Raw genomic sequence first — 14,625 nt, forward strand, 5'->3', positions numbered from 1 at the left:
GACCCCGCGGAGCTTGGCACGGCCTGTTCCCCGGACGCACCAGGGATCCGGATCCCACGGTCCGGGTCGCCCCCAGTTTGGCGCACTGATAGCCCACCATCGTCGAGGGTCGGCAGGGTGGCCAGCACCGCAGCCCTCAGGCTCGAGTCCTCGCAGAGAGGAACGACGCCCTGAGGGAGGATCAGGTGCACCGGGATGAAGATCTCCCCCGTCACCGCCCGCACCAAGACCTCCAGGCCTTCCTGGGTCAGATCGCTGCCCTCCCCGCGGTGGGTCCAGCTGCAGTCTTGGAGTCCGGTGAAGCTCCAGGCAGGACGCGGCCGTTGCGTCAAAGGGGCGATCCGGCGCTTCATGAAGTCCCCGAGCATGTGTAGCGAGGTGAGGCCGCTCTCCGCCAGCGCCCTGATCTTGCTCAGCACGGGGTCAAACTCCGAAGGCAGGGACGGCTTGGCCCTCCAGGACTGGCGGTCGGAGGCGGGTCCCCCGGTTGGCATGACGAGGCGCTCGTTGGCTTCGGTAGTGGCGATCACCCACTCTTTGCGCCAATCCTCCCACTTCCCGCCAGTAAGCCCGGGAATGTAGGGCGTCCGCAAATCGCTCCTCGTCTGGAAGTAGTACGCCCCCACTTCATCCTTGCCCTTCTCGGACTTTACTAGGACGAAGAAGTGGCGGAAGAGAATGACGCAGGGCCGCACCCCCACGAACATCTCGCATAGGTGGACGAAGATCGACGTCATGAGGATGGAGTCTGGTGTGAGATGCTGGAGCTGGAGGCCGAAATCCTCCAGCAGCAGCAGGAAGAACGAAGAGATCGGCAGCCCCAAGCCGGTGGAAATGTGCGAAATAAACAGCACAAATTCCCCGATGCGCAGATCGCCGAGGGGAACCGAGCCTGCTCGAATCCCCCAGGCAGCCTCCTGTGGACTCCACCCAAGCAGGCGGCACACCGTGTTCAGTTCCTCCTCGGTTGAGAAACGACGGGGACGAACGAAGGACGCCATCTTGCTGTGGAGGCGAGGAACAATCTGCGCAGAAGAGCAAGGGGCGAGGAGGCTCGAAGGCAAAGGGGTGCAAAGGTTTGGAAGGAAGAAGGCAAATGCGAAAAAGTAACCGCGGAATGCGGTTCGGCCCTTTATGAAGCCTGATCCATACGGCGCGCCCCGGAACCGTCGCCGGAAACCAAGCGACGTTCACGCCTGGCGTTAGCCGCCCAGTCCATGACCAGGGGGCCCAGGCCCGCCTATCAGGGGAGGCGGGTAACAAGCGAAGGTGTAAAAAGGCGGGATCTGAACCGTCGCCCGCGCGCGAAGCGAGGCGGAAGCTGAGCTGACGTGCGCGCACAAAGCGCTGGCAAGACCAGGCTTTTCGGGAACTGCGCTGGTGGTAAATATCTCATTTACCCCGGCCGCAACAATGCCGAGCGTCGCTCGCGTGACTAGGTGTACCACTGTATGTGGGGGCCACGAGTCAGTAAGCCGTTGCGATGTGATGAGGCAGCGAGAAACCCGATGGATGGTCAAAGCCGGACAAGACTCCTGCAGCATTCGTCGCCTCTCCCGAGGTGGGGCCCGGGGGCCACTGTCGGTACCCTGTAGCAGGGGTACCCACTCCTACTGCCGCAAGGCAGGACTCGCGTAGTCATCTGTAACTACGCCCTAAGGGGCGGAGCAGCCGGCCCCACGAATCAGGCTCTTACCTCACCGGGCCAACGGGCCCGGACCCGCTCCCCGCTCTAGGACGGGTCCGGAGACGCCACGTGTCCCTGAGGAGGGGAAGCTCCGCGCCAACAGCCGAGGGCTCGGACCCCCATAGGGGTCCGAGACCTCCTCGCGCCCGTCCGGACCTCCCACGCGCATAAAACCAATACACCGCCGGGGCGAGGTCCGGGGGCGCCACGTGTCCCGCAAGCGCAGGCGCGGGCGCGAGTCTTCCGCTGGAAGACTCGCCCACCCACCGCATTCAATGCGGATGGTTGAGTCGTGCTCTGCCGCCGCGGCACGCGGGGCAGCTTTTGTCATGCCTCACTGTAGACCGCATATTACAGAGGTATACAGTGCAGCCGCATGCGCCGCATCCGTGCAGAGCCCGTCTGCCGCATTAAATGGATACGACGGCACGACACCTTTTCATCATACCGCCTACGTCGCAAGCTACACGGCCTGTTCAGCTATGCTGCAGGCAACACCGCAAGCTACACCATGGCGCCGTTTCGACAAGACTGGGTATGGCTATGCCGGACAGAAGATTCCCACGGGCAGAGCAAGAAAATCCAGGAATGAGATCTCCGTCGCCTGCAATGCCATAATGTCTGTACAGTATGTTATTTTGAACTACATCGTTGGGCCCACCTGTCGGGGACTCAACGGCCATATACGCGCCCCCTTGAGATATAAAAGGGAGGCGCTCGCTGCACACTCGAGATGCTCCAAGACTCTCACAACACAAACTCGGTTTCACACTGAACAACCCTGCTCTCAATTTCTTGAGAGCACAAGCAATATAACACACAGTGGACGTAGGGTATTATGCTCCGGCGGCCCGAACCACTCTAAACTGTTGTGTTCATCGCGTTCTTCCACCGAGATTGGGCTAATCCTAGCTAACCCCCGAGTACGCACCCTCAGGGTTTAAGCAGGTGCACTACGCCACCCGGCTGTGGGTTTGCACACCACGACAATAATCATCAGTATTGTTAACATGAATCTGTTGACATCAATTTTGTCTTAAAAAAACTTTATACTAATAGAGTAATGGTTGATAAAATCTTATCTGAAATAAGTGAAATAAGCACTCTAATCAAAACGGACAGGGAGCACCTCTTGCTTAAAGCCAAAGCATGGGTACCATTTGTTGCAAACCCGGAGAGTCCACAGACACGTCTGGATATAACCTTGCTCAACAAGGCAACAGACACAATGCGAATGAAAACGGAGGAATGCTTGGCTTCGCCTGCCAGGCCCAACCGCCCAAGCAGTAGCGACGTGGCAGATGACCTCAGGAACAGCCCAGCTAGCTCCAAAGTCCAGCCAAAACTGGAAGATATCCTTATCCCAAAATGGAAAAATGGAAGTGATCTGAACTCAGGCTGGTCAATTTAAAAGCCTCAAGCACTTCAAGATTGAGGGAAGATAACTTCGGTATGTAATGTTAAGGAGTATTTGTTTGCATAAAGGCTGCATAGGATCAACAACCTGCATATCAGTGATCAAAGTTGATGGCAGCTGCATTTTATACGAGCGATCAGACTACAGAATTTTGCATTTTCAAACCAAAAGGAGATGCAGATTTGCTTATATGCACTAAAATACTAAATAGCGTGATACACAACAAACCAACAGCCTGAAACGAGCTATAGAAGAATGGTGTAATCATAATAAAGTATTGGGTCAATATCAGACAACATTTACATAACCAATATTCTAGAACAATCACCATATAAAAGCATTAAACATATAAGATTAAAATACAATTATCTTTGAGAAATCAATCACTCACCAACTTTTGACTGTTGAATCAGAACTATGCAGCAATCATGCATGCTCTTCAATTAGGAATAAGCCTCGCTTAAACATTTTCAACGGAAAGAACGGCCTAGAAATGCTGGATTCAAAATCAAATAACTCCTATGCAATTCATCTTTCCCTGTATGTTTGCCATGCAAATTCAACAAGTTGGGGAAAAAATCACCAGCAAGGGAAGCCAAACACGCACCAGAGCATTATATACCACGGCGCCAGAATCAGAAGAACAATTGATAATTTAACAACTAAGATTGCTTCATAAATTAGACCATGTACAAGACAAGACACTTCCCCACCAGGATCATAATCCTTTTTACAATTGACAATCCTACAAGCCCAGTAACCAAATTGCGAAAGCTAAACCTACTCCTCGCCAACCGCAGCCCAATTGATAATCACAGGCAATTCCACCTCAACTTCCTCTAATCCACCCAGAACGGAGCACATATGAAACAGACACGTTAGCCATCAGAAGAAAAGAGGAAAAAAAAGATCAGAGCATCCGAAAACTCCGTCCATCTGAAGCTTCAAGAAAGCACCCAATCACCTCTGCAGGAACACAAAAATTGCACCTTCAGAGCCAATCCAAAGAAAACGACTCAAAAACAACACCACAAATCGGGCAGCCCCTTACCTCTTCGATCTTGTAGGAGCCCGGCGTCACATCTGCTAGGCACAACCCCGGGTACAGCAACTGCAATCCCGAAACAAGGAGAATTCGCATGAAACACCGAATTCAGAGGGGAAGCCAAAACATTTCAATTCTACAGGCAAAGGGGATCCTTACGTCGAGCTGCCACTGCACCGTGCGCGGGCGCTTCTTGGGCCGGCGAGGCGGCCGCGACCCACGAATCGCCGCGAAGTCCTCGGCGATCTCCTCCTTGGACAGCGCGATGGAGAACCCGCGCTTCTTGGCCTCCGCCGCCGGCGCGGGCGGGCGCTCCGCGGGCACCGCCTCCTCGGCCGCGTCGCCCGACCCCGCCGGGCGCGCCGGCGCGGCGGCGGCGGATCGGCGGGTGCGGAGGTTCCACGGCTGCCGGGCGGCGCGCTGGCGCTGCAGCGGGGCGCCTGCGCCTGTGGCGCCGCCGTCGGGACGGCGGGTCTTCTCCTTGTCCAGGGACGGAGTCTCCGGCGCCGCCGGCGGGGGCGACGAGGCGTGGCCGCTCTTGGAGCAGCGGAGCACGCGGTGCGTGCCCCAGCTGAGGGTGGGGAAGGAGAAGTCGTGGAGGCGCGTGCGGGAAGGCGGCGGCACCCCCGGCGCGGGGGCCAGGGAACTCGGCGGGGGAGGAGAGAACCTCGCGCCGCGGTGGTGGTCGTTGTGGACGGCGCCCATGAGGACCATGGGAGGGGCGGAGCGGGCGGCCGGGCGCGTGGTGAGAGCGACCCACCTGTCACAGGAGGAAGGGAAGGGAAGGAAGGAAGCGAGGAAGGCGAGATGGATGAGGAGAGAAGAGGGCCGGTTTTTTAAACGGCGGGTAAAGGGGAGGCGCTTTTCCGTGCGGCCCTCTGGGATCCATCTCTATTTCTCAACAAGCCCTTCGGAAAATTGTTTCCGGACTCCAGGCCAGGTTCTGTTTCGGCCCTCGCCTCTTGCGGCGCGGCCGCCTGCTCCGCCTCCGCCTGGTGGGCTTCCCTCGGTTCGGGGGTGTGGGTGTGGCGCGCGCGTGGTCAGGACGGGCGCGGCGCGGGCCTACGGGGATCGCCGCCGGATCGGTGTGTGGCGTGGCGTGGCGTGGCGCGGGCGGGCGGCGTCGCGTTCCTTCCCGCCGCCCCGTCGGGTGCGGTGCAGTGCGGTGCGGCCCGACGACGGGCGGCGGTGACATCACGTGGGGGTGGGGCTCGCAAGTTGCCATCATGTCGAGGCGTCGAGCCGCCGCCGTCAGCATCAGGTCGTACTCGCACCGAGCAGGGTTCCAGGGGACCAGCAAGCCTCGTTGTTCGGCAGTTCATTCCGAGGTCTTTGATGGCAGTCCGCAGCACTCGCACTCCGATGGAATCATGGAAGCCAATGCAAGAACTGAAAATTGAGAGGCCAATGCAAGCAACTGGAAGCTGAGAGACAGGTAAGGAGAGCCTCTGTTAGAGCAACTCCAACAGATTCATCCCTTTTTCCTTTTCCACTTTTTAGCCATAAAAGAGATTTAGGGGAAAAAATTAGTTCCAACAGATTAATTTTCTCTTTTTTCTCTTTCCTCTTTCCCTATATTTCCCTCCCCTCTCCCCTTTTTAAAAGGGAATTCCACCTTCTCCCTTTCTATTCATTCTTTCCTAGCCACCGCGATACGTGAAGACAGCGTTCCTGAGCATCTCTGCATCTGTGTTGACTGTTGTAGCATAAAAATCGTACATAGGCCCTGTTTAGTTCTTTACATGTAAATACAAAAAAGCCGTAAACGCATTAAAGTGAAAAGGAATCTTGCTAATTTGAAGTACTAAATAAAGTCTATTTACAAAACTTTTTGCATGGTTGGGCTGTAAATCGCGAGACGAATCTAATGAGCCTACCTACTTAATCCATGATTTGAAACAGTGATGCTACAGTAACCATCCGCTAATTATTGATTAAACGTGGATTAATTAGCATCATTAGATTCGTCTCGCGATTTACAACCCATTTATGTAAAAAGTTTTGCAAATAAACTTCATTTAGTACTTCAAATGACCAAGATTCCTTTGCAAATTTTTTTTGCAAAATGAACTAAACAGACCCGTAGATATTCGGACGTTTGCACTAGGATTCTTTGGAACCTAAGTAACGAACCGCGGAACAGGGCCAAAACATAGTCAGGGCACGGGCAAAAAAAAAGAGGATGACTCTAACACGTCATAAGTTAGCGGCCGGGGTCTGCTGTAGTCTCTACCGGATAGTGACCGAAACACACGGTCGTAGATGAACGCGAGCAAAATCCTTCTAGAAGATAGACTGTGAGAAAGACGTGTCCGGGTCCGGCCCAGCGACTCCCAATTAGTTCTTGGGAGGAATTGTAGCAACAAAAACGCATTGCTTAATACTACCACAGAAAGCCCGGGTGCCGTACTGTACAAACCTACCTGACTATCCGATGTTCAGTATTCCTACTGTATAGGTAGTATATAACTTTTGCTCGTTGTTTTTCAGATAAGGCAAGGAGGCAAGCCTGCCCGGACCACCCAGGAATGGGGATCGTCCGTCAATTCACAAGTCGGCCGGCGGCCGGCGTCTGCTTTTGGCGTTTCATCCGTTAAGCAGGCTGCGGGCGTGTTTGGAACCGCATTGGCGCAGTTTATCCGCGAAATAAAGCAAATTAAACCCGCCAAACGCTGCGCGACAAACGCGCGTTCCTCGGCCGCCCGTCCGCAGTTTAAGCCGGGTTTGAACTGCGCGGTTGGCTTATTGCAGAAGTGAGGTGCTAGCCGCGTTGGCTTATCGCCGATGCACGTTTCTCATCCACGCTCCCAAACAGGGCCTGCGTTGGCCGCATGCTGTCCTTGCCGTGAGCCCGTGATGACTGAAGGCTCCTGCGTGATCATCAGTGCCCACCAATGGCCCAACGTGTGGCTCTGGCCGACTGGCCCGGCTGTGCTCCGTTCGAGCATTTGCTGACGAATCCGCCACAGCTCCGGGGCCTCGACGACCTGACCATCATGCGTCCCGCTCTCCCGCTGCTCTGCGTGTGCTTTCCCGACGCCGCGGTCTCTGCTCACGGCTCGGTGGCTCCTGGCTCTTTCCACTGTTCCATGAGGCGGTGGCATGGCACTGGCGCCCGCGGCAGCGAATGTGGCCGTACGCGACGGGCGACGGCGCGCAGGCGGCTCCGTCCACGGAGATCGCACCGTGCGGAGCCGTTGTCGTGAACGGTGGAATGCGGTGAGGTGACAAAAAAAACTGTGCAGTGCGGTCGTGGGGATCGACAGAAACTGCAATCCTTGTGAGCATCATCCTCGTTCCCTTTTGCCTTGCTGCTTAATTTAGGATCCGCTTGCGCTTGGCATCGATGTCACCAACAGTAAAACAGATCTGCGAGGGAGTGCTGCTACTCTGCACACTGCAGCCGGTACACCCGACGGAGACTCAAGTCACGCAAGTGTATTTCCTGTGACGCCATCGTACTAACTGGACGCCCCGCTGTTGATCGCCGGACATGCGAGCCCGCGCGCTACAGGGTCTGTTTATCTGTTGAGACTTCACACCAACATGGCACTGTGCCTGTGACGGCGCCCTCCACCGTGCACCTGTTTTCTTTCTTGTTCGACGCATGAACAAGCAGCCACCACCGCTCCATCGTGCCTGCGAGATGAGGTGCGGCGCGAGGAGGGGATCGATTCCGCGGGTAAGGTTAGGCCTCGTGTCTTCCTTTTTTTTTGGAGTCTACTAATCGCGGTTATGCAGACGCGGCGACGACGTTGATTGGATTCTTCGCAGTAGTAGAGGTTGCGGCTTCCCAATCCGGGCGAGGGGTTGCTTCTTGCTTGCTGATGACAGGGTTGATGGTATGGCTGGGCAAAATACCCGAAACCCGAAGCCCGAATCCGAAAAATCCGAGCCCGAACCCGAAAAATCCGAACCCGAAAAACCCGAACCCCAATTCGGGTTCTAACCTACGGTACCCGAAATTATTACGGGTAGTTCGGGTATTGGGCCACGGTACCCGAATTACCCGAACTACCCGAAATCAGCCCACTCAAGTCTATTTGTTTATTTTTGGCCCAGCGGCCCAGCCCACCGCTCCACCAGGCCACCGCTCCCACCCCCATTACGCCCGCGCCGCCGCCCCCGCCCCCAGGCCTCCAGTACGGCGCACCGCCGCCGCCACTCCGTGAGCGCGAGCTTCAGGGTCCGTCTTTCCCGCTCGCCCACCCCGCCTCCATCCACCGGCCCCGCCTCCGTCGAGCTCCGTCGGCCCCGCGCCCCCGCCGGCGACCTCGTCTGTTGGCTCCGCCTTGCCCCCGCCGCGCTCCCCTGCTTGCGGACCGCGAGCTCCGCCGACCCCGCGCCTCGCCGGCGACCTCACCCGTCGTCGGCTCCTCCTCAGCCCCGCCGCGTTCCCTTGCCCACGGATTTGCGAGCTCAGCTGGCCCCGCGCCCCCACCGGCGACCTCGTCCGCTGGCTCCGCCTCGCCCCCGCCGCGTTCTCCTGCTCGCGGACCGCGAGCTCCGCCGGTCCCGCGCCCCGCCGTGTTCCCCTGCTCGCGGACCTCGAGCTTCGCCGGACTTGCGCCCCCGCCGGTGATCTCGTCCGCCGGCTCCGCCTCGCCCCCGCCGCGAACTTCATCTTCAGCAATACAGGGTGGGTGGAGGTGGCCAATGCGCCTCCCTGCTCCCTGCTCGCCAGCCAAGAGGCAGGCGGCGGCGGCGGTGGAGATGGCCGCCGCTCCTCCCTGTTCCCTGCTCGCCGGTCAAGAGGCGGGACGGCAGCGGCGGCGCGGGGGGAGGTGGCCGCGCGCCTCCCTGCTCGGGCTGCTGGAGGGAGATGGATGGGGGAGGGCCCAGTGGTCAGCGGGAGGACCTCGGGTATATCGGGTATACCCGAACCCGAAATTGCGGGTACCCGAATTGTCGGGTAGTGATTTTTCAGAGTTAAAATCGGGTAGCATTTTCTACTACCCGAATTTTGTATTACCCGAATTACCCGACCCGAAAAATTCGGATAACCCGAATGCCCAGTCATAGTTGATGGCGAGGGGTACAATACATATATTCATATCCTTCGTGCAACGATTCTTCTTCAGACTTATCCGCTGCGAAGTGCGAACGTTCTTCTACGGCCGGAGCTAGCACTCCGGCAGCGCGTGGTATGGGCACGGCTCGCTGATTTGGCTGCTCGCCCCATTTATGGTCGCCCGGGCATCGATTCGGTGTCGTCTAAAAGTACGTGCTACGGATTTTTACAGAGGACGTGCTACGCCACTCACTGCTCCGGATACTCCCGCACCAAAATTAAACCGGCGAACTCTCTACTGCCATGTGCTTTCCTGTGGCGTTATCCTTCCATCCACCTGTCGCATCGCCCCGGGGGAGGGGAGGGGAAGGAAACGTGTGCCCCACGTACGGTGTTGTTCGTACTGCTCGCTAATAAGGCTGGCCGAGGCTTCACACTAACGTGACAGCGCCCCTCCCGCCCGCACGCCCTCACTGATTTCTCCCTCTAATCAGAACCTAATTATAAATTTATAATCACCAGCTTCATTCGCCGGCCCCTCGTTGGAAACAAAGTTGTTGCGGCCGTCTCAGCGTTACGAGCCACTGTTTATGAGTGCGGGCTTGCCACGAGCCAGCGCAGGCTGTATACGGGTGCGCACCGCACAAGCGTTGTGCCGTGTTTGGCCCGCGTGAGGCAGTGTGCCGCACGGCGCGCGGGCAGCAGCGGCGCGGCGCACCCGGCGTCGCACCGGCACCGCCGGGAGGACCCGGTCCACGTGCTCCGCAGCCACCTGAGAGTTCCAACGAACCCACCACCGGCCCGCTTGTATACTCCGGCGGCGGCCGCGCCACGCGGACTCGTGCGCGCTCGCTGGCTCGGTCGGTCGCTGCCGGCGGGGCCCGCCCGGTGGTGATCGGTTGCTGCTGCTGAGAGAGCTCGGGTCTCACGCCCTTTTCGAGTCGCCCCCGCCCGACCCTCCGGCGCGCGTGTCCTGCCGCCCCGCGGAATTGCCCGAACTGCCCCCCGCGCACGCACCATCTGACCATCCCACCCCTCGCGACGCCTGCCGCGCCGTGCCGCCTGCCTTTGTTCGCCCGCCCCGCCCCGCCCCGCCCCGCCCCCGTAACAAAACGCTGCGACGCGGACGACGACCCCACCCCACCGTCCCTCTCCGCTCGCCTCGTTGCGTGCCCCCGCCGCCGCCTCGACGTCCGCCGGCGACCCGGCCGGCTCCACGCCGGGTGGCCTCCTCTGCCCCTGCCGCTGCCGTCGCCTCGGCTGCCGCGGCCCGCGCGCGGACGGCCGGCCGCGACCACCCATGGCGGCGACCGCGGATCCGAGGGCGAAGCCGCCGCCCGCGGCGCCGTCGCACCACCTGATGAAGCCGTGGGCGCCCCAGCCGCCGCCGCCTCGCGCCCACCGCGTGCCCTCGCGCCCGCAAGTTGCCGAGGGAGGCGGCGCGCGCGATCGGCGCCGCTCCGCCTCGTCGCACCGACGTGCCGGCGCCGCCGCCGTGGAGGAGCCGCCGCCGACGTGTGAAGGCCGGCTGGAAGATCTCCGGGCCAAGCTCATGGGCCACCTCCGCGACGCCGCCGACCGCCTCCGTCTGCCGCCGGCGCGGAAGCCGGAGCCCCGGTCGCCGGAGCCGGAGCCCGAGCGTCAGCCTCCGGCAGCGCCGCTTCCGCCGCCCGAGCAGCAGGAGGGCGCGGCCCCAGCAGCTACGGCCGCCCGGCCGTGGAACCTGCGCGACCGGAAGTGCCGCCGGCAGACGGCACGTGGGGCCGCCGCGGCGCTCGCCGCGTCGCCCGCGTGGGAGCCCGCGGCGGAGAAGGCGCGGGCCGACGACGCGCGCGCGCCCTTCACCGTGGCGCTGACGGCGGAGGAGGTGGAGGAGGACGTGTACGCGCTGACCGGCGCCCGGCCGCGGCGGCGTCCCCGGAAGCGGCCGCGCGTCGTGCAGCGGCAGCTCGATGTAAGGCAAATTCCCCGTACTGCCCCTTCCTCCCTCCCCTCCAAAGTCCAAATCACACCTCTCTTTTTGCACAAAAAAGGATAAATAAAAAAAACAAATAAACTGCTATTTTACCCACTCGATACGCTATTAGCCTCTGCTTAGCGAGCACAAATTATTATTGTATAATGATAACAGTATAGGGGTACTCTCTTCTCATCAGCATTGAATAATAAACAATGAATTCTTGGGCGGAGGAGCACCGCACTGGCGATCCGTCCAGCTAATACTCACACTGGCTGTTGTCCCGTGCAGTCGCTGTTCCCCGGGCTGTGGCTCACCGAGATCACCGCCGACGCCTACAAGGTCGCCGACGAGTAGCGCAAGCTGCAACAGCAACCCGCCACCACCTGCTGCTGCAGCCCTGGTTCTTTCTCCACCATTCCATTCTACTACTACCCTTGTTACGAGTCGCGGAAATCTTCAAGCAGAACCTGTCTGTAACTAGCTAGGTCTAGTCGAGCTGATGATAGGTACCTGTGGTCGCTCGCTCGCCTTGTCCCATTCCGTGTAACCTTTTTCCCCCCTTCACTTAAAAATCTTAACCAGTGAGTGTGTCGATCGATCTCTCGCTCTCCGGGTGTAGAGGACGGGACTGGTCGGATGCTTGTAACCCACTACTCCCAGATCCTTTATCCACCCATGCCGTCTGGCAGTGGCCGGCAGGGCTTCTACTCCGCTCCGCCACGGCGGCCTTGCATCCTGATGGTCGGTCGCGTTCTCCCCTGCCCGGTTACGGCGTCCCGTGGGGTGGTCTCGTCGGGGTGCGGTGCGGGGGGCGCCCCCGTGGTTTCTCCGCACGGGCAGCGGGGGGTGCGGCGTGATTTTTCCATCGGGCCGGGAGAGCGAGGTCGTTGGTTGGGCTGGTCCGGGGATCCTTGGATCCCGCCTGTAACCTGTTGGGGTTGGGACTTGCTGCCGAGACTTGGGGCTAACATGACGGGACCATGGATCCTATTACTACTGATCACTAGGCATGCTGAGGTTTTGGCTGCTCGAGTCCAGATGCTACGCAGATCCCTCATGGCCGGGTACCTGGTACCGCCCCGAACTCGAATTCATGCGGACGCGGCATGTGGTTGATGGCGCGGGGGTACCGGGGTACGTGTACAGCCACCGTGGAAGCGCGAGCACACATGATTGGCCAGCGTCGCATGGCCTGCCAAGACGAGACGAGATGCGCCTGTGCGTGTGGGGGGCTAGGCCGCCAGGGGCAGTACGGGAAGCGGGTTCGGTTCGGTCCGGTCGGGTTCACCGTTCCCGTGCGCTCGCCGGATCTTCTGTAACGGGAGCGATCCTTTGTTTGCCACTCCTACGCGATCAATAAAGGCGAGCTCACGTAAAGCGACGGCGCGGCGTTGTCGGGGCCGGTCCCACGCGTCAGCCGCGCTACCGCGCCGGGCGTGTACTGTAGCTGCTAGAGCGACAGGCAAGCCGCCGCTTCCCCTCGTGGAGCCGGATTCGGAACGGAGGCCCACATGTAGAGGACACTCTCTCCCGTGCGTTTGCGAATTGCCGGGTCCGCGCGTTGAAGCAGGCACGAAGTTTGCAGGAGCGGCGTCTCGGCGAGTGCGGGTGCGGAGGCCGCCGGCCAGCTGCCGTTTCATTTGTTATTTTATTTTTTCATTTTTAAAGCAGTACAAACAAATATACTACTTAAAAAATTGGATAATCTTGAGGAGAAAATCTAATGTGCAGGGCTGGGAAGCAAGACGAACGTCACGACATTCAGTTGGTGGCACTCTGTTCGCTTGGCCGTGACTGATGACTGGTGCTGATTTATTATAAGAGAAAAGTACTGCTGACTGGCTGGTGGTTGGTGACTGATACTGATTTGATATATAAAAAAAATACTGCCGGCTGGATGGTTGATAAGCCAAACGAATAGAATAGCAGCTGTATAGCCACAGGCACCTTGAACTTTCCTATTGAGCTGAGCAGGTGACGTGTATACCAAAGCTTAAGGAATAACCGAATAACCAGGACACCGTAGGATTGGAATGGTCTTTGGGCCGCGCGGGGCGTCGAAGGCGCACGACTCCGAGTCCTGAATCCTGTACTATATACGATGCTTCGTCGACTGGTCGACGCTCTGAAGAGGGCAGGGATGTCTGCTTCCGCTCTGCCCTGTACTCTTTTCTCCGCCGGTCGTCCACCCCGGACCCCTAGCACGCCGTGCGCGCGCGCGTCTGTGCGCTTGGAACGTTCCTCGGACCGGTGCCGTCTCGCGCGGCGCCTCTTTGGTGGCAAACAAAGGCGCGTGCGGCGAGACGCTGCGCGGGTAGTAGGCCGCCGGTGCCGGATCGCATCCGTGTCACGCTCCATTTGGCGCGGGACATGGCGACCCCATATGCGGAGGACTCGCTAGCTCGCTCCTTCCAGAAACGGGCCGCGCTTACCTTAGGACGCGAATGCGACGGCGAGCAGTCGCGACTCGCGAACAGTGCCCGAGTGTTTTCCTTATCCGGATCGTCACAGGCGCAGGGAAGGGCGCGAGTGCTGCGTGCAGGACCAAAGGTGTTGTCAAGCGCAAAAGCCATGGACCCTCTCTCTCTCTCTCTCTCTCTCTCTCTCTCTCTCTCTCTCTCTCTCTCTCTCTCTCCTCTCTCTCTCTCTCTCTCTCTCGTTTTCTGCTACTGAAGCGTCAACTAGTGAGTAGTGACGGAGGTCGCAAATTCGGAAGTTCGGAGCAGGCGAGCAGCAGTGGCGGAGGCCACAAGCCCGCGACCATTACCCTGATCTGTGCTCTTTATTTGGCATGATGATTTATTGACGACGACGACCTTTTTGTGGTCGCGGCCTGGAACGCGCGTCAGGCTACGACGGCCTCTCGCCCAGTCACCGTACGCCGAATGAGTGACGAAAACAAACTGCCAGGCAACGGCAAGACGAGCTTACGAAACTGCCCTTACGGGCCGCGCGACGCGACCAGGGGGCAGGGGCGATGGGCGGTAGCCGGGAACCGACGACGACGGGCGACGGTCAACCTCGACGCTCATCGGCCATGTCGCCGTCGCCCGCAGGTGCTAAAAAAACCGGTGTATAATAGCTGAATTTTGTTGAAGCAAGTGCGCTCCCGTTAAATTCAGCTATCTTCGTCCTTACCTTCTATTTGAATCATCCACCCTCTTAGGTTGTGTCTAGTTGGTGAAAAAGTTTAGATTTTATTACTGTAGCACATTTTCGTTGTTACTTTACAAATAATATTTAATTATGGACTAATTAGTCTTATAAGATTCAGGTCGTGTTAATCAGTTAGATTGTGTAATTAGTTATTTTTTCAACTGCATTTAATACTCCATGTATGTATCTAAAGATTCGATGTGACTGGTACTGTGCAAAATTTTTTGGAACTAAACGAGGTCTTAGTATTTACTTACAAATCAATAACGGCCTACTTGTGGGTCAAGTCAACAGGAGTACAATAATAACCATTTCAAAGAGAGAGAACACAAGTGGTGGGGCAAAAAGG

The 14,625-nt window shown here is 58.4% G+C and overlaps 2 protein-coding genes across 2 annotated transcripts; one reads left to right on the forward strand and one right to left on the reverse strand.

Moving 5' to 3' along the window:
* Positions 1-3,736: 3,736 nt before the first annotated feature.
* Positions 3,737-5,008, reverse strand: LOC120675408 (predicted GPI-anchored protein 58). The gene is made up of 3 exons (XM_039956627.1): positions 4,309-5,008; positions 4,156-4,215; positions 3,737-4,070 (listed from the first exon to the last, which is right to left on the reverse strand). The coding sequence occupies exons 1-3, from the start codon at positions 4,861-4,863 to the stop codon at positions 4,065-4,067; spliced, it is 621 nt and encodes a 206-aa protein (XP_039812561.1). The 5' UTR covers positions 4,864-5,008; the 3' UTR covers positions 3,737-4,064.
* Positions 5,009-10,232: 5,224 nt separating this feature from the next.
* On the forward strand, positions 10,233-11,723 carry LOC120675398 (proline-rich protein HaeIII subfamily 1-like). The gene is made up of 2 exons (XM_039956611.1): positions 10,233-11,114; positions 11,409-11,723. Exons 1-2 carry the CDS (start codon positions 10,461-10,463, stop codon positions 11,472-11,474), a joined length of 720 nt encoding a protein of 239 aa, XP_039812545.1. The 5' UTR covers positions 10,233-10,460; the 3' UTR covers positions 11,475-11,723.
* Positions 11,724-14,625: the final 2,902 nt, after the last annotated feature.

The sequence above is a fragment of the Panicum virgatum genome, chromosome 5N, assembly GCF_016808335.1.
Source record: "Panicum virgatum strain AP13 chromosome 5N, P.virgatum_v5, whole genome shotgun sequence".
Classification (NCBI taxonomy): domain Eukaryota; kingdom Viridiplantae; phylum Streptophyta; class Magnoliopsida; order Poales; family Poaceae; genus Panicum; species Panicum virgatum.

What these genes read in the sequence shown, in the direction of transcription:
- LOC120675408 (XM_039956627.1), bottom strand. Translation starts at nt 4,863, where the DNA reads ATGGTCCTCATGGGCGCCGTCCACAACGACCACCACCGCGGCGCGAGG. An exon ending in CGGTGCAGTGGCAGCTCGAC is followed by an intron (nt 4,216 to 4,308) that starts GTAAGGATCCCC and finishes TCGGGATTGCAG; the next exon opens with TTGCTGTACCCGGGGTTGTG.
- LOC120675398 (XM_039956611.1), top strand. Translation starts at nt 10,461, where the DNA reads ATGGCGGCGACCGCGGATCCGAGGGCGAAGCCGCCGCCCGCGGCGCCG. An exon ending in TCGTGCAGCGGCAGCTCGAT is followed by an intron (nt 11,115 to 11,408) that starts GTAAGGCAAATT and finishes TGTCCCGTGCAG; the next exon opens with TCGCTGTTCCCCGGGCTGTG.